The following is a 24,844-nucleotide window of genomic DNA, read 5'->3' as shown; positions in this document are numbered from 1 at the left end:
ATTCCCATTATCCCTTACATCTAAATGTTCAATATATTACTTAGTCCTACTTCCCTTCAATTTATCTTCTTATGTTCCTGTGTAGATGGATAGATTGTAGAATTCAAAGAGTGATATCTGATCAACCTTGCTTAAACGACCCTTTTTTGTAATGGTTTAGCGCCGTAAAACTAACACAATAAATTTATTTTTAAGTACGACTTCAAGTTGTTTGGTATAAAGGAAGTGCTAGAAATGTACTTTAGAGAGGCCACTTGCCAATATTACTCCCCAGCTTCACAGAGTTTAATATTCAGGAGTCATAGAGAAAATTGGAACACCGTTTTTAGCAGTATTTTTTTATTATTATTTACGTCAATTGTTAGATTTAATGCAACTTTACTTAAATGACGAACAAAGAGATTAATTATCACTATCTTGAAAAAAAAATAAAATTAATGTATAAAACTTAGGACAAGCAAGAGAAAAAAAGTGTTGAAAATACACTCATCCCTCGCTTTTACGAATCTCGATTTAACCGAGTTCCGGAAGCAATGGACAACATCTGAAGTGACCGATTCAATCTTAAAGTCCTGATTTTAAACAAAAAGATCGTCGTTTTAATGTATTACAATGTGTATTTACATTGTGCAGTCAGCAGCAAAAGTGTTTTATCCCTGATTGCTATGACTCCATTAAGTCAAGTCCAGTACTTTTGCTGCTATCACAAACTCTTCGACAGATGCAACCCAATTTATTCTTAACAGTTCAAGCAGCAGACGACAGTTGGCAAATCTGTCGAAGAACAAGCATTGGACAACTAAAACATGTTTCTGCTGTGGATTTGATGCATGAAGAAACTTCTCCATTTTGAGATTAATCTCTATTGTTTGGAGTGTGTTGTCCAATGCTTTCCATATAAAATGACAATTCGTTGTGTGCATACTGTATTATTTTACTACATTTTGTATGTGGGAAGAAAGCACACTGATCATACACAAATAAGTTTTGAATTAACTAAAAATATCAAATCTGACATGATTGAATGATATAAGTTTGTGAATCTTTGTCTTCATTCATGGACCGATAAGATTGCACAGACGTAGAGAACATCGAAAAAGAAGCGACACGTATTTTTTAAATATCGGTCAACAAGCGCATTGAAAGGGTCAAACAGATGCATAAATATGGAGTGAAAATGAGTATATGAGGAATATAGCGAGAACGAGAAGAGATATCGGAAAAGGTTAAATGTACGAAATACGACCCATAGTCGACGCAAGGCAATGAGGTAAAACAACCCTTGCTAAGAAAGCAGAACATCCGGAAATAGACCAATCGCATGTTTAATATTGTCGCAATGTGCTACGGGGCTGGGCGAAGAGGATGGTAAGATGCAGAAAGAAAGAAGAAACGAAAACAGGAGATACGTGTTTTTGCTTTGGGTACATATGTCGCCCCTATGCGAAAGAGACGCATATTCATCTCAATGCACGATGTAACGATTTACGTGTTTATACAGGTTTTTGAGGAAAAAAAAACTTCTTTCAGCTGTTAACTATAGTTACTAGTAGCGCCATTAGCGGCAACCGAGTGTACTATTCTGTTCGTGTAGCTTAATACGAATGGCAAACGCCATAATAGTTTAGTATTGCTAACTGTGAACATTGGAAAAAGCTGTTACCTTTTTATTACAAATGATTGCAATCGGGTTACTTCTTACTATTTGACGTGTTCAATTTAGTTCATGGAAGTGGAAAGTCAAATATATATGGAAAAAGTGAAAAAGTTAAGTGTATATTTGTTATTTTGTATCGAGGCAGTATATATAATACAACGATTCAATGGTCATCGTATTTATTGTGAAAATTGAGAAAGTTAGTTTAAAAGGAAACCGTGGGTTTCTAAGTTGAATAGTAGTGTGTTTTGTACGTGGATTAATTCATGCATAGCTGGTAGTGAAACTTTCTTTGAAACGCATTCTACTTCTGGTAAGTAGAGAGTTTATATTGTCTATTTAGCAATTATGATATTAAAGGATAATTTTGAAGAATTTAACTCCTATATTTAAAAGTGAAGGAGTTATATTTGTTGTCACACTATTCTATTACTGGACCAATTTGCACACATTAATGAATAGTATTCAGCCCTTCAGGCATTATGTAAGGCCCTGTTTGTGATTAGCATTTTGATGTTCTTGTTTCAGATTTTCGTAGTTTTCGATATTTCAGTTTATAAATTGGTATTTACGAATGTAGTTTTTTTCTCATTTTTTTATTGAGAACCCTTTATATATATATAATATATATATATATATATATATATATATATATATATATATATATATATATATAATATATAATATATATATATATATATATTATATATATATATATATATATATATATATATATATATATATATATATATATATATATATATATATATATATATATATATACGCTAATCATTTTTCTACTCTACAAAAGTTACAGTAACCAGTTGCGTACGACTAAGGTTTTTAATGAAAGCCAATCAATAGATATTCTTTTTAATGTTAGCTCAGCCCATTCCTGTCATTATTATAAAATGGAGGGGGTTTTCAATACTCTCTTTCCCAGGGATGCTACTGAAGTCTAATTTTATATTAGGTAGTAGGTACGTTACAACGAAGATGGGAGGAAACGCGTTAAATATTATCAAATACGATAATTTAAAATATGTTATTTCGGCTCAACATACTATGAAGCATTAAAATCCTTATTCGCATTGTCATACAAAGCATGGTTTAAAAAATGAAAGTTTAAATTTTTGCCTCTTTCTAAGTCATGAAATTAATTATTTATAAAATAGCACATGACAGTATAAAATAATACATAAAACATGTTAATTTGTTTTCTAGTGTGTTCAAAAGAAATTCATATACTCACCATCCCATTCTTCCTGAGGACGATAAACGACTCGGTAACCTTGCAGAATTCCATTGAGTTGATCTGCAGGCGGTGGCGACCACAGCACAAGCACACTTCGAGATGACAATGGTGTACATTGGACTTGTGTTGGTGGTCCGCTAGGAACTGAAAGTAGAAACCATTTCTTTCAAATAATTTATAAATATCAATTAATGAAAGAAACTAATGAAGCAAAGGAGAAATAATGCAGTTATCCATATAATCAATTATAATAAATGCTCAAATAACGTGAACTAGTTTAATAGTTGAGTAAGAAGATAGGAGTAGCAAGAAACATTTTGTGATTTTTTTAATAACAAAATAAGAAAGTACATTTTGCAAACATTGCAGGATATAACAAGACATTTCTTCAAGCGATTAATTGATAAATTATATTTTCGTTAGTATAACAGATTGTTCAATAAATCTAAACATTTTTTGTTATTTTCACGGGGTAATCTGAAATATTTAAAGCAGGGAAGAACATTCATAAAATTTACTTTATAACCAGTAATGAGTTGAGTTGATTTTAGTTTAGCATTCCTTTCAGCAGCGAGGCTATATGAGACGCGGACCTACTGATTAACGTGGAACCCGAACCACATGAGCTCCCGCCGGGAATCGAACTTTATAACCAATAATATATACAGTATGGTGCAAAATAGGCGAAATAAAGTTTACTAAAAATTGAATGAAAGAACCCAAATTAACAGGTTTATATTTATCATATCTTTAGCACTAAGAAGAAGGCATTTTGTCTAACATCAAATCTCTATCACAGTAACATTGAATTAAATTGAAGTTTAACGTATCTTTTAGAGCCAAGACTATATAAGACGCGTATCTACAGCCTAGCGTGGGATATGAACCAAATGAACCCTCTCCTAGAAGTCATCCTTGTGGTTGAGCTTAGAAGCTGGCCCTTGGCCGTGATTGTCCCATCATCTAGTTCCTGTGAAGTATATCTGTATATTGGTGTTGAGGCGCTAATTTACTGCATGATTGTTAACATGGAGTTGCCTAGCCATTATGTTTTTTGTTTTCATTTTATAAGTTATAAAGGGGTTAAAAGAGCTTTTCGTTTGTTTCCTGTTCTTTCTGTTTAACTATGTTATTTCCTTCTGTTACCTATGTTATGTTGCGATCTTGTTATTACCTTCTGAATATTGTTTTATTTAGTTTGTTGCTTCTGTTCTTCTCCTGAGTCTGTTTTTGACTTTTTTTTTGTTGTTTGACTGTTTTTCTGATTGATTGGTTGTTATAGTCTTTATAAATCGTGATCGTCTTGCTTGTCTTTCATTTTTCTTTCGTATGCGCGTTGAACGTTCTGCTTTTATTTCGTTATTTTGTGTATCTCTTCGTTCACATTGACTGAGAGTTCTGTTTATCTTGTGTTTTACATTACATTGTAGACATTTTCTTAAAATTTTTGTTTGTATTTAAATGGCTTCTTGTGATCAGGTCACTTAGATAGTTGGACCGAAGCACCCTTTTACTAGACTTAGGCGTCCGTTTGTCCTGATACTTCTGCGAGATGCGTGAACCGTTCTTAATGCCAAATTTGACAGAATAATTTGAGTGCGCGCACAAAGTGTCATAAGGGGTAGTATGTCTCGATCGGTCATACAATTGAGGAATAATCACCGAAAAATGGAATACAAATAGACTTAATATTGAAAAAAAATGTCGCGCAAATTCTCGTTGTAAACCATGGAAAATAAAAATAAGGCGAAGCTTTTTTTAGTTTTTTTTCTGTGTACACAATTTTTCACAGACATTATGCTTTTCGCTCATATGTTAGCTGTTAAATTTAACTGTTAGCGTGTTCGTTCACAAAACATCTGATGCACCTAAAAGATTCTATGAATAATCAATAAAGATTGACCACTTTGCTGCAAATTTGCGATTATTGTATACCTAGTTTCTAGATATCTCCTATTTGGGCGAGTTTTTACTCCTCTGTTCCAAGGATTGGTAGCGTAACTCTGTACTCCAGCTTTTATGGAGATGATGTAGCGTGTTGTGGAGCGGCCACTAATGTAAAGGTTCATCTTTCATGATGGTATTCGCACCCGCCAACTACGCAGGATTCAAGCCCCTGTTGCGGTTCCGAGCCACATTAAAAGCAGGTACTCCTTTTAATGACTTATGTATTGTATAAGGGCTACCATACAAAAATCCAGTCATTCCTCTCCGGAGAGTTTCTTTGGTGTAGTTTTCAGTGAAGAACTCCTTTTCTGGGCATATTTATACATAATTCTTGTTCAACCTCATAATTTATTCTATTTAAGAGACTGAGGCCTGGGATATTATACAAATGTCAATTGAAGACTGATAAGGCATTTATATGGCTCTTTTCTGACCGGTCTGATTTGACTTAAATGCACTTGAAGAAGATGTAGATCTCACTAACACAGATCAAGGTTCTCAAACTGAGAAGACTTCCAGAAATTTGATATGAGTTCAAGCCAGAAACGAATAATAGTTATATAAATCATATAATTAGAAGTTTTAAAATTTGGCAAAGCTGTGAAAGTCTCATACCGAACATGTTTCGAGAAGGAAACAAATTTTAATTTTAACTGAATTTCGGAAAGTGAAAACAAGCATTAAAATAATTGAAAGTGTTTATAATAAGCGCAGATGAGGCGAACCATTCTTTTGGTTGTCGCAATAATTATTTATACTCACCATCTTCATCTGTGTTTGCTGTAACCTCCTGGCTTCGTGGACCAGCTCCTGCACGGTTATGAGCTTGAACAAATATCACGTATTCCGTGAATTTCCTTAAATTTGTTAACGTGGTCTGTAGCATGCCAGGGATTACATCCACTGATGCATATAAGAAAGGATCTGAAGAATTGGTCACTCTGTATCCCACATAATAGCCTAGGATTTCACCATGGAGTAGTTGCTTTTCTGGTGGCTACAGAAAAATACATATCATAAACATTAGTTAGTAGATTGTGGAAGTGACTAAACACGTTTACATTAAAAATATTCATATTAATGTTGGAAGCTTTGTTTTGTTATATCAGAAATGCACGAAAATATAAATAACTGAAAAAAAATTGAACTATCTTTCTTATTGGACTAGATTTTTTTCTTATTGGAAAGTTCTAGATTAAGTTGTAATAATTTAAACGACTACTTGCATGACAGATATAATCTTAGAATGGAATAACTCTTTTTCAATTACGAGCTCTTTCCTAGATACATTATGTTAATTACAAATATTCAGTAAAGTGTGTATTAACGGTTTAGACATATTGATTAAAGTAATTATTTATATTCAAGCTAAAAAAATGCAAAAAAAGTTTTCTTCTTAACATAATTGGAGAAGATGCAGTCAATTACATAGTAATTATAGTACACTATAGGGTCTAATTAAATTCCACTAATTACAGTGATTACATAATAAGCTAGATACCTAGACAAATTATTCCATATGTGAAAGCTAATATTCATATTTCGTACTGTATATACAATACCTATATTAGTAGAAGAAAACGTAGGAAACTTATTCGATAAAAAAATCTAAAATTCTAAACAATTAGACGGTAACTACGCTTTCTCAAACTCCTCAAACACAAGTTCTTTACCAAAATTCTGTTTACTATCCATATGAAGTTTGTTTGCACGTCGATATTACATATACACATATTACCTGTTTATAGTAACGTGTTTACTCTATCCACAGATAGGGAATTTTGTACACAAGGCTTCAATCGTCTTTAACAAAGCACACAGTATATCCGATCAAAGCTTGGTTTCTCTACCGATACAACAGATGAGCATTGTTGTAAGTGTAATTATGCATTGTAAAGAGGATAAATTAAGATGCATTAATAACCTCCTTCGTTCAATTTTAAGAAAACAGAGTTACATAACATAACTTATACGTTCGAACTTACCTTCTCCATAAAGCTGTATGTATGTTTGTTTTTTTAATGATTTTTCACTGTACAAATCCCTATCGTTGCCGTTGCGTATTTCAAGCTAAAGCTAATTGCACGGAATAAAGTGTAGGGTATTGTAATTTAAAAAAAATCGTGTCCTAAGCGGAGGAGGGGGCTCAGAATTTATATTTTACGATCCCCTTTTAGTTAGACAGGTGACATTTGTTATATAAACTTCTTATAAAATATAATTTGAAACACATCCAATTGTTTCAAAAAAAAAAAAAAAATCCGCTTCTAATGGGAAAAATGGGTCAATTTCTATAACATTTTCATTTCTCATTTTGTACTCATGACATAGCAGAAAAATGAAGTGATTGAACCGTACGAAATGAATTTTTGAACATATTTAGTATTTGCGCCGACCTGGATTTTTATTAGTACACTGGTTAAAATTCATATCAGTAAGGAGGTTTCAATTTTACAAAAACTAATAGCTACACCGTTTCAAACGTGCTTTGAACATACTTAAAACTTATGTAGAGCTAGATTTCTATCGTTTCATTTCGATTTAGACATCCCATGGAGGGTAGGGGTCCAAATACGTTTAAAATATTTTCCATAATCCTATACTTCCCTTGCGAATATCGGGCATTTCAGCTAGTAAAACTATAAATACTCTGCCATTATTGCTGATGAAGTTTTATAGATTGTAAAAAAAAATGTACATAACATTATATTCGGGTAATTACTATTACTTTGGATAGCTGTGGGTCTATTTCAATTTATTGTGTATAATAGAAAATAAGAACTGATTTAGTAAAGTAAAATTAGCGCAAAAAAAGAAAGAAAGAAGAAATATTCACCTTCCAAGTTACCAGTAAGGTTTCGGAACCTAAAACCTTAACTCTGACATCTGTAGGTGGTCCTCCAGGCTTTTCTTCCGTCGTATTTATACCCACAGCTTCACTTGAATTTGAAACGCCCACTGCGTTTTGAGCCATTACTCGAATATGGTACGTATGGGCTGGTTGAAGGCCTGTGATACGTCCAGTCGTTTGGTCCCCATCCACCCTGATATGAGGTAGAGTTCCTTGCCAAGGCACTAAATAAATAAATTAATTAATTAATGCACATTTCGAAATAAGAAATCAATATCGACATTTTGAATTTTGTTGCGTCAATAAAATATCCCTGTTGATTGATCATTAACATACACTTTTATCTCTGTACTAACAGTGGCGTTTCATATTACATGTAAGAATTGAGAGGGACGATTAGATCAAAGAGTGCTTCTAGACCCCAACTAAATTTATATAAAAATCATGAGGTAAATATGAAGCTACTTGAATTAAGAAATAGTGAAATCTGGTTTCTACCTCTACCAGTACAATTAAACATAACATTATTCCATCAGTGGTACTAGTAGGTCACTTGCTACATATTTAGACATTTCCATATACTATAAAGGTAACCAAAAATGTTCTGTCGCTTTTAGTGGAGGTCTGTGTTCAATTAACCCTCACGCCGTGAGTTGAATGCGAATGGAGATAAGGCGAAAGTCAGTTAGTGGTGTGGGTATATCCAACATACTACCTGGTTATTGCAGTTCAGTTACACCGTGAACGTGCGTAAGGACAGAGTGAACATAGTACTTCCATACAGTGTTATAAAGGCGTGTATGCTGTGCGAGTTCAAACTGGGGTCAAACGTCGCTGCAGCGCAGCGGAAGATAAGCCAGGCCTTTGGTGAGGGTGTCGTGACTACGCGGGCAGTGCAGTGGTGATTTAACAAGTTCAATCATGTTAACGAAATACTCGAAGACGCAACACGTGCCGGAAGACAAACACACGTAACAAATTAAGATCTTCAGGCAGCAATTAAGATGAATTGTGGCCAGACATGTGGGGAACTGGGGCCACAATTCAATGTGAGTGGACAAACCATTCGGCAGCACCTCCACCAACTTGGGAAACAATACAAGTTTGGTCGATGGGTCCCACATGATTTGACTCCGGGCTAGAGAGCAATACGAGCAGACACCCGTACTTCTTTGCTGTCTCGTCTGAGGAAAGAGCCATTTCTGGACAGGGTTTTGACATGTGATGAGAAGTGAGTTCTGTACGAAGCTCTACAGCGCTATCATCATTGGCTAGCATCCCATGAACCGGTTCCAAAACAGCCGAAACCAGCACTGAACCGGAAGAATGACCCCCGGCGTGTTTGGTGGACTGCTCGCGGCGTCGTGCATCGGAAACTACTATGTGTCCTCCTGATAGAGGACAACACTAAGCCCCATGTGGTTAGGATGACCCGGGACATCATTCTACGCCTTGAATGGGAAACACTATTGGATCCGCCATACTCCCCGGACATTGTACTGTCTAATTGTGCAATTCCTTGGACAATCATCTTAGAGAATGCCAGTTCAAATCCCTAGTAGGGGTCTACATGTAGTTGATACATTCTTCATATCACGGCCTGCCAAGTTCTACCGCGATGGAATCCATGGCCTTCCAGAACGTTGGCAGAAAGTCGTCGATGCTGACGGTGCCTATTTTCGATCTTTCAGGTACGTCGTAGGTGACATATCGATGTTTGAAAGAGACAAGTGGAAAAGCAACAGAACTTTCTTGGTTACCTTTATATAAACTTAAAAAAAAAACTTCTTGACGCAGGAATTATACCATTAATTTTATATTTCTCTACCGTCTTCGTTTTTCTCCCAACATACCTTCTACCACGTCATATAAAATACTGTTTCTTCTTCAATACTGTTCTACATCTTAATTATTTTACATTATGTTCAGAGTTATGAGCCGCCGAAAATTCGAAAATTCACGTTTCGAAACGCCCTGCCTTAGAAACTATAGGACCTATCCCAAGCGGTTTAAGGAATTACAAAGGAAGTAGTATAAGCTCTATCTAAATATCTATGTTCTACCGTTATCCGTTATTGGCGAAATGAACTGTAAAAAGGAAGTTGAGGTATAGGGATACTCCTTTAAGTACTAATGGCGCGTTCATTTCGCCGATTTCTACACATTTGGTTATGGTTCATTTTGGTTATGTATAAACATGTAACCTTTGTTGAAACATGTTTTCGAAATATTTATAGATGCCATTGCAATCGGCGAAAATCATGTAATTTAGAACGAATGAAAAAGAGTGTTACGGTCCTCCGCTAACGTCTTCCTTTCGACGTAAGATTTTTCATTTTTAACATAGTGTATAAATTGATTTAATGGTTTTCCTCTCTCTTTTACAGTATCTCGTATGCAACCCTCTATCACATCCTAATTATAAATATTTCTCAATGTCCTAGCAAATTTCTCCCTTTACTTTTTCACTGTTTCCACTTTCAGTCTCTTCTCTTCAATTACGTTAACACTGTTGAATTCAGGATAACATGGATGGAAGAAAAATCATCCTTCTTGAATAAAAATCTATGCTTAAACAATATCATGTTACACGTGAGTGGGTCAGTCTATCATCACAAACTTCAAATACTTGACCCCTATTGTGTGAAAGCAGAACATACGAGCCACTTCAACACTGCTACTGTGAGATGTAACATTCGGAGGAATTTGTTTTCTTGATTTGGAAATTATTCGTGAAACACTGCGTGCAGAAATGTACGCGCACATGGTAGAATCTTTCCTTCGTTCTTTCTATTGTTGCAGCCTCTGTTGATGTGTACGATGTACCCCTTATACATGTTAGAGCATCGCCTCATTTTGCTCTGATATCACGGAGATGGTTTTACAATGTTTTTCCAGGATGGACTACCAAGCCACACAGATATGTTGATGGCCAGCGGAATTCCAGACTTAAATATTATGTATTGCTTCAGTGTGGGTGCAGTGGAGAGTAAGTGCACCTGAAAATCGATATGACTTGGACACTAAAATCTATTATTACTGACGTGTTCTCAAGAGTGCGAAAAGACACGATGAAACAATGTCAGCAAATTGCAACCCCTGCAAAAATATACTACTACTATTGGATCTTACGTCGGAAAATAAAACACCAAGCATGATTGCGCATTCGAAAAGGAACTCTGTAGTTTAATTACTGATACAATCATTAATCATTGAACAGATTATGGACTACCCTATATATATAGCATTTAGCGATGTTTAATTTTAGTTTCACTACATTAAGAATGGGAAAATGTCCGAAAATTTGAACAAACGATAACAACACATATACAGTTACTCCCTGTTGCGAAGATACATTGTTACGACGAGTTTCAGCGATTTATGATTCTTACATGATCGTTACCACACGAAATTTATTTCGGAATCTGCATACATCATTCACGTTGTTAAAACCTTTATGTAATCAATAGCGATCCCGATGAGAGTACGTTAGGTAAATGAATAAACAAACACATTAGTTTATTGATGTTCAGCTCACGGCTGGCGCTGTTTTATTTAACAAGGTCCAGCGATACTACATTTGCAAAATGCGAGTTTGACAAGGGAGAGTTTGATGTGAATCATGAAGGTGCATACTGAAGGCGGAAGCGAAAGCAAAATCAAGCAAAAAGTAGCATCACACGAACACTTTATTATTTACGAAAACCTGTATTGGGGGGAAAAGTAAGGTGAATTTTACGTCCAGATTCCAAAGAACTTGGAAGATTAGATATTTTATGAATGGCGTTGAATTCTTAGCAGTAGCTTTTCATTTCTGGAAGTGATAACTGGTTCCATATAAGAGTTATCAGTTCAAAAAACATAGTAGTTATACTCAACAAGTTTTTGAAGTGAAATTGTGACCAGATCGATGATTTCATATATAATCTTTTGCCTCCCAATTGAACTATAACTAATGGTGTTTCCCTTACAACAATTGGTTATGACGCATACTCACCTATCCTTTTGAAAATTACATTTGTTTTACATTTAAAAAAAAAAATGTTTTCTCCATGTATGGGGGCCATACTCACGTCTGGCGTAACTGAAAGCTTTGCCTTTTCTTTCATTACATTTTTTTTCCAGATCAGTTCTGCACAGACGTGAGTGATGAGATTGACTTTGGCATTGTAGCCAGCTCAAATCATTTTAGTTGCCATGGAGCGTTGATCAGCATAAGATCGAGCATTGATCGTAGAGATGTTGCAATAAATAAATAAAAAATAAGTAAAATAAATTAATTAAAAAAATAAAAATCAGTGATTGTTACTTAACCTACTTTTTCCCGGTAATTCAACATTCGTCTGATTTACAGTGCTGCAAGCTACAAAATAATACTGTTGTGGGTTACGAATTTTCTGGGAAAAACTTCGCAATGAAGAAGGGACTTGAAGGAAATCCGTGCACCGCTCGAAATTCAGAAAATATTGAGGAAGTTATATAAAACGTAATTTTGAAAAAGTAGATGTAGTATGTTTCATAACTAACTATTGTAAGGGAACACTTTGAATTAGATTTAAAATTGGAAATAAAATATTATACGTAAAATAATCAGTCTAGACACAATTTTAATTTTAAGACTGCCAAGTTGTTTTGTGTGTTTTGCATATTCGTCCTTGTATAATAACTCAGGTAATAAATGCAAGTCAGACTATGAATAAATAAGCATGATAATATACACTAAAATACAACACAAGGAATGAGACGTTAGATTGAATCCACATTTGCAGAGTGCGTGGAGAATAGAAGGATAATAAAATGATGAGCATTGGAGTTACGCGGCGTATCAAGTTCGCTGCCACGGCCCTGAAAGAAGCAACTGGAAGCAAGCCAGAGAGAGACAGCTCATTAATTGTCTGCTGTTGGCGTGACGTATGTTTGGACGGTCGTCGAAAGCGACGGCATCGGAAATCTTCATTGCACATATCGTAGATGTTTTCACGAAATGGCAAATATTTCAACTCCCACGCATCACGAACCGGCAAATATCCAAAATTTGATATGTTGAATTTTATGTCGCTTCTTATATTGAAACAAATTGGAATTTGCTGTGACGATGTGTGAAGCTTCTATTAAGTTTATCTCGAACATTTTTTGCAGTAATTCGCAAGTAACACAACATTTACGATTTTAAACGTCGTTTTTCTCGACATCAAGATTTTGTAGATTCACCGGTTCGTGACGCATAGAAAATGAAATATTCGTCAGTTCACGAAAATAATCGACAACATGAAAGTCCAGTAATAAGCAACTAATTAATCATGAAGTTCTGGTAAAATATGCTGTATGACTAAAACGCGTAAATCGCGAATAAGAGGGTTCTTTCGTATGAATAATAAATACAGGGTGTTTCAAGACAACACCGTCAACGTTTGGGGGTGATTCCTCCCTAATAGTACAATTACATAGCAGGCATATGCCTATCATGTTCCCTCAGGTACATGGGAATGTGTCCAGTATGTGCCTTATATACTTCTGAGAAAGAAATCACAGGGATGGCAAGTGATAATCACAGTCTATGTCCGCCACTAAGCACATGCCTGACATGTACCTGGGGAACGTGCCTAGTATGTTGTAGTTAAGTTCCCCTTGCCGTAAGCGTCAATGAACCACAAAATTACTCTCCCAAAATATGTTAAATCCCCTATTATACGCGTAATGTGTTTACATTAAGTTAAGTCTAAACAACACTTTAAACAAGTAAAAGAAATGTAGGGCTATCCTAGGGTGGGAGCAAACCACCAACGTTTGGATTACTAGCCGCGTACTCTTCCGACTTGGCCACAGAAGCGATAAGGAGAGGGATAGTAGCTTGTAGAGGGATAAATTATTGAGGTCTTTTGAATTTGGCTAATCAGAGTGCTCCTTTGTCCGCGTGTATTCGACGATAACCGTTTGGGATCAGATAAAAATCTGTTCGCCATGTAATTTTATAACAAAATGGCAAGTGTTTATTTACTGTATTTCATGGTTCTTCCATATTCACTTTCAAATGATCGGCGACAGTTGCCATCTAATAAAGGTGATGTGTTTGAAATGAAATGAAATCTTTGAGTTTTACGTCCCACGGTTATGCCGATTAGGCTAAAGGAGACGGCGATGATGAGTAATGAATGAAATGGTGGAATGAAGAAAGTGGGAGGAAACGGGAGAACCCCGAGAAAACCCACGCACACGGTGTTTGTTCACCACAAAGTTCATTTGGAGGGGGCTGGGATCGAACCCGGGACCCCTAGCACCAGAGGTGAACGCTCTACCACTGAGCCACCGCGGCTCTGGTGATGTGTTTATTGCTTCTAGTATACAATCGCTTAGAAAAAGAAGCAACAAATGCATTAAATGTAGGAGATGAATTTAGGACACCTAAATGGCAAATGCCTAGCACATCTTGTGCTGTTAGGGTATCTGCTGTTAGGGTATCTTAAAGGACGCATCTACAATATGACAGATATATGTCCCAAATGAAGACATAAAAACAAATGACTGTAGTGTGAAACTGAGCCAGGTATATGTATTAATCCTTTATTTGTAGTACATAGTTGCAAATATCAATTAGGTGTAACAAATACCTAAAACTGTAGGTAGCTGAAGTACATAGTTAGCACATGAATATCATCTGTGCCAAGTGTGGGGTACCTAAAAAGTCGCTGGGACACCTAAATGGCACATGCCTAGCACATATTGTGTTGTTAGGGCTGACACCAATGTAAGTCAAAAAGTATACCAACCTGGGTGCACAAATGCATTCTTTCGGAGTTATAGGCTGCGGAAAAAGTGAAAAAAATGAACCTCAAAGGTCAATAGCTCCAAAACTATGGGACTTATCGTAGTCGGGTCAAGACTTGACTTAGGAACTAACATGTGCGCTATCCAAAAATCCATGTTGCAGAATCCTACGGTACTTACGCAACAATTTTTATAGAGGAAGTTTGGCTACGGGCATATAATTTGAAGTACTTACCAACTCCTTCTATAAAATTTGTTGCGGAAGTACCGCAGGATTCTGAACAATGGATATTTGGATAAACCACATACTAATTCCTAAGTGAATGTCCTTGACCGGACTATGGTATGTCCCATAGTTTTGGAGCTATGGACCTTTAAAGTTCAATTTTTCATGTTTTCGGCAGCCTATAACTCCGAAAGGAAGCATTTGTGCACCTAGGTTGGTCTATACTTTTTGTCTTATCTTGGTGTCAGGAATCACCTAACAAACGTTGTCGGTGTTGCTTTGAAACACCTTGTATAACTTGTACGAGTAATACCAAACCATTCTACAATCAAGAGTGGAGTAGGTAATGCAGAACAATTGAAACACACGATTAATTAAACAAGGGACCAGAAACATTTCCCTGATACCCCAAAACAGGCTGCTATATTATTAGTTATATAACGTCCATTTACAGACATATTCAGAATATACTGCCACCTAGTGCTCCAGAGAATAATTAGAAATTAAGATCTGTGCAAGGACGCTAGACGGCAGAAGTATATCAGCAATATGGAGATAGATTCCTTTCTATCAATGCCACGTGTTAATTGAGCTTAAATAAACTTCCCAGTTCTCGCCTTTGGTGCGAGTGGTCCCGGGTTCGATTACCGGTGGGGGCACTCGGTCGAAAAAGCTTAAGCCACCCATCTTGAACGGGGTTTTCCTGGATTTTCCTCTTTGACACCAAGCAAATGGCGGGGTGGTACCTAACTTATAAGTCCCAGATCGCTTCCTTCCTTCCCCAATCCTTTTTTTCCATTCTCTTTCTCCGGATAGTGTGCTCGCCAAAGAACATCATTCCTCACACTTGACAGGCTACATGACCATTGAGCCGAAAGCCCAGAAATCTAAATTTTAAATCCTAAATAATAAACCTTCCAGTTATCATGACAATTAATCTAAATTTTCTTCAGTAGTACATTCGATTAAAGTGGAGATTCGGGTTCGATTCCCTATGGGAGCTTATGTGGTTAAGATCCAACATTAAGCTGTAGGTCCACATCTCATATAGCTTCGCTGCTGAAACAACGCTAAATTCAAAATCAAATTAAATCAAACACATTCAATTAAATAGATTGATTTAAGCTCCCTCAGTTCAATTTTGCAGGCTTCATTGCATACTTATGAGTTGAAAAAGGCTGATGCATTCATCTTTACTATAAAAACTACTACATAGTCAGACCAAATACAAGCAACACACAGAACAGAACCATTATAATTAATATAAATAAATAAATGTGAAAAGTACCTGAGGCATTTTTATATTCTATAATATAGGCAGTGATTGGACTGTTCCCATCATAAGGCGGATCCCAGGTGAGGTTTACAGTTCGACTCGAGTAATGCGTTACTCGCACATTTAGTGGTGCCTCTGGTGATTCTTGCATCAAAAGGCGTAACTCCGTTCTGTCACTTCCATAACCATTTGTGGCTACACATCCGAATATAGTAGAATCATTGCGATGGACATGTCTCAGAATCAGTCTTGACCGTAGTCCTTGTTCGATATTCTCTTCTTTAAGGCTGATTCTTGGATGACGTGATGGATCGAACCTATGTCCCTCTCGATACCAGGTAATTGTGATAGGTTTATCACCCTCAGCTTCACATTCTAGCGTTGCTACTTCACCTCTTGTAACTGTGACATTTTTTGAGGAGACAGCAAATCTTGCAGGTACTAAAAGAGAACATATTTGAACAACAAAATTAGTGAAGTTGAAAAAAAAAAAAATGTTAAACATGTATTAATCTCATCGCAGCTTAATAAACTTAATTCACTAGAAATTAATTACTTAACATGAAATCTCATGATTAGTTTCCTTAGCTAAATTTAAGTTAATTTAGTTTGACAACTAAGTTTGGAGATAAGGAAAGTCAAAATGCAAATTCTAAACAATATACTTGATTTAAATTTCCATGATTTGAGATTTTAATGCTTAAGCGTGAAGCTATAACACCAACAATCAGACTAAAAAAAAAAAAAAAGTTCACATAAGCAAGAGAGCATAAGAGTAATAAAAGTAGGTATAAAGAGATTGCGTTATAATGAGAGTCTTTTCAGTTTTATTGTTTCTAAGGTTGTTAATTCAATTTATTTGTTGTCTGTATGAGTATGGTTTCTTTTTCCAGCATTGACAATTAGACATGAACACATAGTTTAACGTGAAGTTCTAATCACATGTATAGTACGTCTTTCGAGAATCGAACTCCCAGATGTTCTGCATTGAGACACAACACTAATATTATATATCAAATAATATTGTATTTGTTTCAGCTGTATTTCGAAATATATGTTGTGTAAGATACTGAACCTATTTTGAAAATATCAGCAGTAAAGCTGGTAACAATATAGTTTCATGCGCTAACTGAACATATACATTTCATTCTCAGCTTTATGTGTAATTTATCTGCTTTTTCAACTCTACTGGGGTCATAGGAAGCAAATCTGAATCTCTTGAAATCTGAATTTCTTGAAATAAAAAGACGATCTCTTTAAGAAAGCTGATGAAAGAAAAATATAGCTGGAGCTGAAAGCGTCTTGTATAGATTTGAATACTGATCGATCAGCTTATGTACTGTGGCGGAAGATGAACGGCATGAGGCTATATATATATATATATATATATATATATATATATATATATATATATATATATATATATATACGTTTCTCGATAATGTCAACACTGACATTTTAAAATGAAGCTTAAAGATAAAGTTCGGATTACGGAATAGTGCTGTAACATATGGCATGATGTTATGAAGTTATTACGTCATCGAAAGGTTTAGTAGGAAAGTTGTTAATCCGTTCTTTTGTTTCAATAAAACATTAATTACTGTAGTTATGAACATAGTGAACACATAAACCACAGTGTACATAAAATAAATGCATGAAACCTAAAGGTAATGGAAAAAGTAAATAAAAGTAAAGTAAGATAGTAGAAAAAGTAAATCCTTCTGTAACTTCATATGGACGGGTTAAAGCTACAGTGGTGTAAGTAATTTTTCCAAAAGGAAACACTTAGAAGCAGAGAGAAAAACATAAAACTGATCTAAACTAGGTAAGTGCTAATTGCAAATTTGGATCCAAGCGATCAACCTTTATTGACTACTAGCATATATTACCCGCTTCGCTGGGTTGAAATTAAAATTCAAATGCACAACTCCGTATTTCATGTGTGTAGTACCTGTAAAATATGCTGTTTTCGTTTTTAATGGCATCGATTTAAACAGCATCGGAAAGATCATTGATCATCTCGGCGACCCCGAAAACCATGAATTCGACACTAGTATTGGTCATTTTCGATCATTTTATTATCTCCTCCTCTCCCAAGTTGCAGGAACGAATTTGGTTTTAAATGGGATCGGAAGTGTCACACTTCATCTCAGCGACCCTAAAAACTACGGATCAGATACTAATATCGACCATTTTTGATTATATATATATATATATATATATATATATATATATATATATATATATATATATATATATATATATATATATATATATATCCTCCATCCCCTCTTCCATGTTGCGGCCCATGGCATCGGAAGTGTCACCCTTCATTTCAGCGACCCTAAAAATGTGGATTCAGCACTAATATCGGTCATTTTCGATGATTTTTAAATATCTCTTCTTCGTCCTCCCCCAAGTTGCGGGTTTGAATTTGAATATAAAAGTGATCGAAAGTATCACTGTTCATTTAAGCGACGCAGAAAACTATAAATTCGACACAGATAATGGCCATTTTCGATCATTTTTATATATCTCTTTCCCCCTTCTCCCAAGTCGCGGGGCTGATTTTGGATTTAAACCAGATAGGAAATGTTACTGTTCATCTGAATGATCCCGAAAACTATGGATTAGACACTAATATTGGTCATCTTCGATCACTATTATATATAGCTCCCCCTGCCCCTACTCTGGTGAAGATTGATGCCTTCTGCGATGCTATAGTTTTTTTCTATCTTGAAATGTTGGCAGATTTAGTTGATCTTCGTTATTTGATGATTGTTGACGATGGTTGACGACATGTTTTTCGTGGGGTTGTCGTCTGAAATTGTTCACAGCCAGCACGTGGTGTTGGGAGCACATGTAGAACATTACAGTATTATGTTGTTACAGAAATTAACAGGTAACAAAAACAGAAAGTGATCATGAAGCAAATCGGAACAGCTAAGATGGCGTGATTCACTTAAAGAAGGGACACTAAATAAGTAAATGTCGTATTATTTTACATGCCAATTGTTTATTTATTTTGAAAATGTATATTCCATGACTACGGGAGTATCTCGACGTGTGCGTGGTACCTCTACACGACAAGGCGGTTGCCAGTTGAACGATAGAGGTAGGCAGGGCCGGGATTGAACAAGCCCCCTCGGGCGTTGCCTGGGGCCCCGGATTGGGTTGGACTCTGCCGGGCTGTGGTCATACCGTGGGATTCGGTTGCTTGTGGGAACCAATCCCAGGAATCTGGGTAACGGTGAACACACGGTGAGCTTGCCCTAACGCTCGGGCGCCATGCCTGCAGAGCATGGTAGGACTGACTCGCTAGCAGTCTGCTTCAACCAGTAGGTCTACTGGTAGGCACTCAGGACTTCGGTCTGGCCGCGCAGTGGGCGTATCCCACTCCCTCAAAGAATGGGGGTGACTCACTAAGGTGTCAAGGTTAGGGGACAAATCTTGACGGTGCACTTCGTGCACGTGCAATTAGCGTATATTGTGCAACTACGGGCGGGGTGCATTGTAGGCGGAACCCGTCCATTAAATAGACCGAACGGTCGCGGGCATGCTCCCCATGCATGCAACTAAGCGTGGCAAAGTAGACCACTAGCTCACACAATTCCATGACTATAGTATAAAATCATGTATCTAAACAACTTTCTAAGATACTTTATAATGCCCTCCACAAAGGGATACTGGTTTCTTTTAAATTACAAGCTTGAGGAAGACAAAATATAACCTATGTTAGTCAGGGCAAATATTGTTGTTTCAAACAGAAAGTTCCGAATGCATAAATGCAATACTGGGCAAATTAAAATGCACTTACATAGTACATAGTATGCATCTTGAATATATTACTAAATACTTATGTGAAACTTACCATGCACAGTGAGGTAAAGCACTTTACTTAGAGGTGTACTTATACCATTGCTAGCCTGACACAGGTAGTAACCTCTGTCTTCAGCCCTGGCATCATGAATCCAGAGTGTTCCATTTTGTAAGACCCTGTCATGAGAAAAATCAACGAATAAAATTTATTCGAAAAAATCGAATAGATAAGATACACTAAGATTTCTTCCAATTGTTATATTGCATTTTAAATGAAAGTAGCTTTATTTCCATTCAATTTAAACGTATGTGTTGATGTGTAATATCACTAGATATAATAACACACTTAAATATATACTGTCGAAAATATATAGAAATTGTATTTATGTCAAGAACTTCAAACCGAAAGGGGTTATGTCAAACGCAATATTAGGATACATTCTCGTCAAAAATACACTGACTAGCTAGAACATTATCGTTCTCTACTTAATATCTGATATGACCACCTTTGGATCGCAGGACAGCAGGAATATTGTTTGTCATGAAACAATAAGACCTTCGGGGATGACGGGAGGCATGATGCACCACATTTGCACACACAACTCACTTAATTCCTGTAAGTCCTGCGGTGCGTATGATAACTTTAATCTGACATTCACTGACGCCCCAAAGGTGTTCAAATGGATTGAATTAATTTCGAGGCAATTGCAGCAATTGAAATTCACCGTATTCCTTGAAATACTGCAGCACATCGTTGGCCTTGTGATAAGGAGTGTTGCACTGATGAAAAATGACATTCACAGCTAAAAATATGGCTGATAAGAATAGGTGTATCGGACCAGCAATGAACTACCAATAGCTAGGATTCGTCATGGCACCCTCCATACGCATTATAGAATCCATAGATGACCACGTAAAGATTTCCGAAATCATAATGGAGGTAGTACGGGCTGTAGTCGTCCTATTGTGCACGTCTCAAACAGCTGTTAACCTGAAAGACGACGGATAATGATACTGCCATCGATGTGATAAAGGAACTATCGTGATTCATCGGACCATGCAATATTGCGCCAATGCTCGGCGGTCCAATGACAATAAGCACGTGCCCATTTCAATCGTAATCGATGATGCCGTGAGGTAACATTGATACACGTGTGGAATGTCTTCTGCGGAGACCATATATAACAGTGTACGGTAAAATGTGAGCTCAGACATTCTCATGATTTGTTCAATGTTAAAGTCTGCTGTTAATTGTGCTATAGTTTGCGCCCTATTCTGTTGCACCAACCTTAACACTCTAAGACGTCTGACAACTTTGATGAGGCGTGGCCGCTCCATGTGTTATGGTGTGGCGCTGCTTTCACCATCTTATATCCATCTTTGAAATACACTAACCACGGTAGTTCGCAAATACCAGCTAAGTTGGGATGTTTCCGAGATGCTGTTTCCCAACTATCTGGTCATCACAATCTTTATTCTATTTAACTCTGATATATCGCTGGTATTCTCCATTCTACGCACAAGTGTCACTCTGCCTAATTGAATGATATCCTGTCATCGTCTAGGGAGCGGCTCTGCTGTGATCCGTGATTCTTACGTCGACCCGACAATTTCGTTGAAAAAATAGCGGATGGTCATAATGATTTGGCTAGTCAGTGTACATGTTGCTGAACTGAAAGTTTCGGTATATTTATCGATTTTATGATGAAAATATCTTGGGTTTGGTTTTCAATACTGTTATTATAAATGTACTTCACTACATATATAACGTATTTTTTGAGACTGCATGCTGTTTGTAGCAGAGATATCTGTAGTAAATTGTTTATTTTACGAGCATTAGCGCATTATTTATGAGTAATTTGATAGATTTTTCGAAATCTATATATCGAGAAAAAGTGGAGTTTGGTGCGGCTGTTATGTAGAAGTGATAGCACTTAGTTGGTTTAGGTTTAGCTTCCCTTTCAGCACCCAGCCTACATGGGACGTACGAATCACATGAGTTTTCACCAGGATCTTACACGGGTACCTCCACGAAACACTTCTGACGACACTTGAGTGATGAATGATGCTTCTTCTTGGTTAACAACTCAAAAAAAGTTAGTTAATTGCAAAGACAAATGCAGTTCGACCACAATCCAGTATAGTGTAACAAAAAAACAAAGTTAAAGTGCGTTTGCATGTCAATATGTTTCCATATGTCTACCACACACAACACCTCACACGTCCAAGCGACTATCAATTTCACACCAGACCTCTTCGAGCACTAGCGTTAAACTGCAAATTGATTAGTTGATTCTTGCTTTTAGGTGGTTCAAATTATTGATTCTTGCATGGTACAGAAATCCTTTGATAAAACTCCCGCAAGAAAGAAAAATAAATAGTAATAATAAAAACAGTAGTGTGCGAGATCGGGGCTTCTTGGAGGCCAAGAAATAGTTTTTTCTTGTCCGATCCATTGATCTCCAAGACGAACATCCAAAGCATGTGAGATTATACGAATAAACTAAGAGGGGCTCTATCGTGCTGCTAGATAATGTTAAAGGTAGATGTTTCCATGACCTCTATTGGTAGGAAAACGAACAGGTCCAACATGTCATAGACACATACTCACATGCAAATGCACTTTTAACATGTTCTTGTCTTAGTATAGTGAATTCTCATAAATTTACTTTATTTTTTTTGTGCAGTAAGTAAACTAGCTGAGTTGCTACAAAAACATGTGTATCATCCAATCACCCAAGTGCCATCGCTCCAGCACAGCAATTTCAGGGAACACCACCGTTGTTTCTCGAGGACCCTGTATTTTGTCCAACGTTCCACCAAGTGATTCGGTTGTTTTACTCTTCGATGCTGCTAATATACGTATGAACTCACTTTTCCATCATCTTTTGGCTGCTATTATCAGGTAGTGACATCATTTCAGACATACCTATTCCTTTTACCAAAATCTTAAGCGTTTTAGTCAGTCATATTTAACTGACTGATGTAGAATAAGTTTTCAAAATGAGAAAAAAAAACTGGAGTTAGAAATATGTAACGCAAGTGAAAGATGAGATGAGGTAGGAGAATGAAGTAAACAAATGTTGGTAGTGTATGTGTATAAATAGGCAGTAACTCTAGGAATGGTATCCAGCAAAACTATAAATGTTCTTGTTTGTTGTTACTACTGTTTTTCCTGCCTGGTCCTTGTTCTTTCCATCAGTTTACTGTGAAGAGGAGCGGCAAACTTAAAGTTATATAACACCATGTTAAAAATAACTGTTTAGTTTGTCTATGTGGTACCGGTTGGAAATGATCGCTAACTAAGTCACATTACGTTGATATTTGTGAGAGTTCTAACCTTCGCAATAACGTAGCCACACAGCGGTTCTGTTCTTTGTGCGGTAAGCAAGTCAAGTTCCGCGAACGACCACTTTGAGCTTCGTTAGACTTTAATGTCTATCTTTATCACCGTAGCTATACAACATACCTGTTCAAACGGCGGTTTGCCAAGCTATTTTATGCTGCTCGCAATGCTTTCACAATTTGTGGTTTAATTTAGTTTCTAGTAATAATATATTCGAGTTTGTTTGCACAGAGACTCACTTTAATATTCGGCTACCATATAATGTGGAAACTTTGTTGTCGCCTTCCTCGATGCAAGAAACTGATCTTCATACCTAGTTGGGTACCCTTTATTGTGTACTAGCATATATTACACGCTTCGCTGGGTTGTAATAAATAATTTAAATGCACACTGATATTGCTCATTTTCGATCACTTTAATGTATGTCACCCCTCCTCATCCTTCAAGTGTCGGGGCTTAAAATAGATTTAAACAACATCAGAAGTGTCACTGTTCATCTCGGCGACTGCAAGAACTATAGATTCAACACTAATATCAGTCATTTTGACCATACACACACACACACACACACACACACACATATATATATATATATATATATATATATATATATATATATATATATATATGTATATATATATGTATATATATATGTATATATATATCCCCCTACCCCATGTTGCGGGCCATAGCATCGGAACTGTCACCGTTCATCTCAGCTACCCCAAAAATGTGGATTCATCACTAATATCAGTCATTTTCAATGATTTTTAAGTATCTCTTCGTCCCCCTTTCCCAAGTTGCGGGGTTGAATTTCGATTTAAATGTGATCCAAAGTACCACTTTTCATCTAAGGGACCCAGGAAACTATAAATTCGACACTGATAGTGGCCATTTTCGATCATATATATATATAGCTCCCCTTGCCCCTCCTCCGTGCTGCGGCACACGTTATCAGAATTATTACTGTTAATCTCAGCTACTCCTGAAACTATGGATTCGACACAAATATTAGTCATTTTCAGTCATTTTTAAATGTTTATCCCCCTCTGCTTCGTTGTACCTTCCCCCTCCCCAACTATCAGGGCTGAACTTGGATTGAAACAGCATTAGAAGTGTCATTGTTTCTCTCATCGACCCCGAAAATTATGGATTGAACACTAATATCGGTCATTTTTGATCATTTTTAAATTTCTCTCCCCGTCCCCCTCACCTACGTCGTATCGCCAAAGTAAATAGCCTAAAGTAATCCGTACCCCTAAACTCATGGATGATCAAAATTTGATTGAGATGGTTCGGGTAGTTCAAGAATGATGAACTCATTAAAGCAGTCATTTTTATTTTAATTTTTACATATATCTCCCCCTCCCCTAGGTTGGCTCGTCAAAGTAAAACGATAAAAAAAACAAGGCCCAACCCTCATATATGTTTAAAATTTGATCGAGATTGGTTGGGTGGTTTAAAAGTTATTAAGTTTTATAGTTTTTATTTTAATGTCATCCTCCCCACCTCTCCCCTAGGATCTACCGTTAAAGTGAAATTGCAAAAATGTTACCAGATCTTGAAAGTTTGATCTCATGTATCTTGAGGTTTGATTGAGATCGGTCGGATAGTTCAAGAGTTATTAAGTTACAGAAATAGTCAATTTCGGTCTTATATAAATTGATTTTTATATCTCCCTTTCCTACTCCTCCCCTACGTT

General features: G+C 36.4%; 1 protein-coding gene across 5 annotated transcripts in view; it reads right to left on the bottom strand.

The window, feature by feature from the left end:
• The window catches only part of LOC145688072 (cell adhesion molecule Dscam1-like), a 1,774,182-nt gene that overhangs the window by 127,488 nt on the left and 1,621,850 nt on the right, over positions 1–24,844 (bottom strand). For all 5 annotated transcript variants that reach the window (XR_014131839.1, XR_014131838.1, XM_081761792.1 and 2 more), the window contains exons 18-22: positions 19,849–19,973; positions 15,990–16,418; positions 7,696–7,934; positions 5,622–5,856; positions 2,910–3,056 (exon numbers count right to left, since the gene is read on the bottom strand). Coding sequence is in view for 3 of the 5 variants with exons in the window: in XM_081761792.1 (XP_081617918.1) it covers positions 2,910–3,056; positions 5,622–5,856; positions 7,696–7,934; positions 15,990–16,418; positions 19,849–19,973 (1,175 nt within the window). In the remaining 2 variants the exon portion in view is untranslated. The remainder of the gene's footprint in view (positions 1–2,909; positions 3,057–5,621; positions 5,857–7,695; positions 7,935–15,989; positions 16,419–19,848; positions 19,974–24,844) is intronic.

Source organism: Thermobia domestica, chromosome 6 (genome assembly GCF_964235325.1).
Source record: "Thermobia domestica chromosome 6, izTheDome1.hap1.1, whole genome shotgun sequence".
Lineage (NCBI taxonomy): Eukaryota > Metazoa > Arthropoda > Insecta > Zygentoma > Lepismatidae > Thermobia > Thermobia domestica.
The sequence above is the reverse complement of the archived record's forward strand: the minus strand, read 5'-3'. Positions and strand labels throughout refer to the sequence as shown.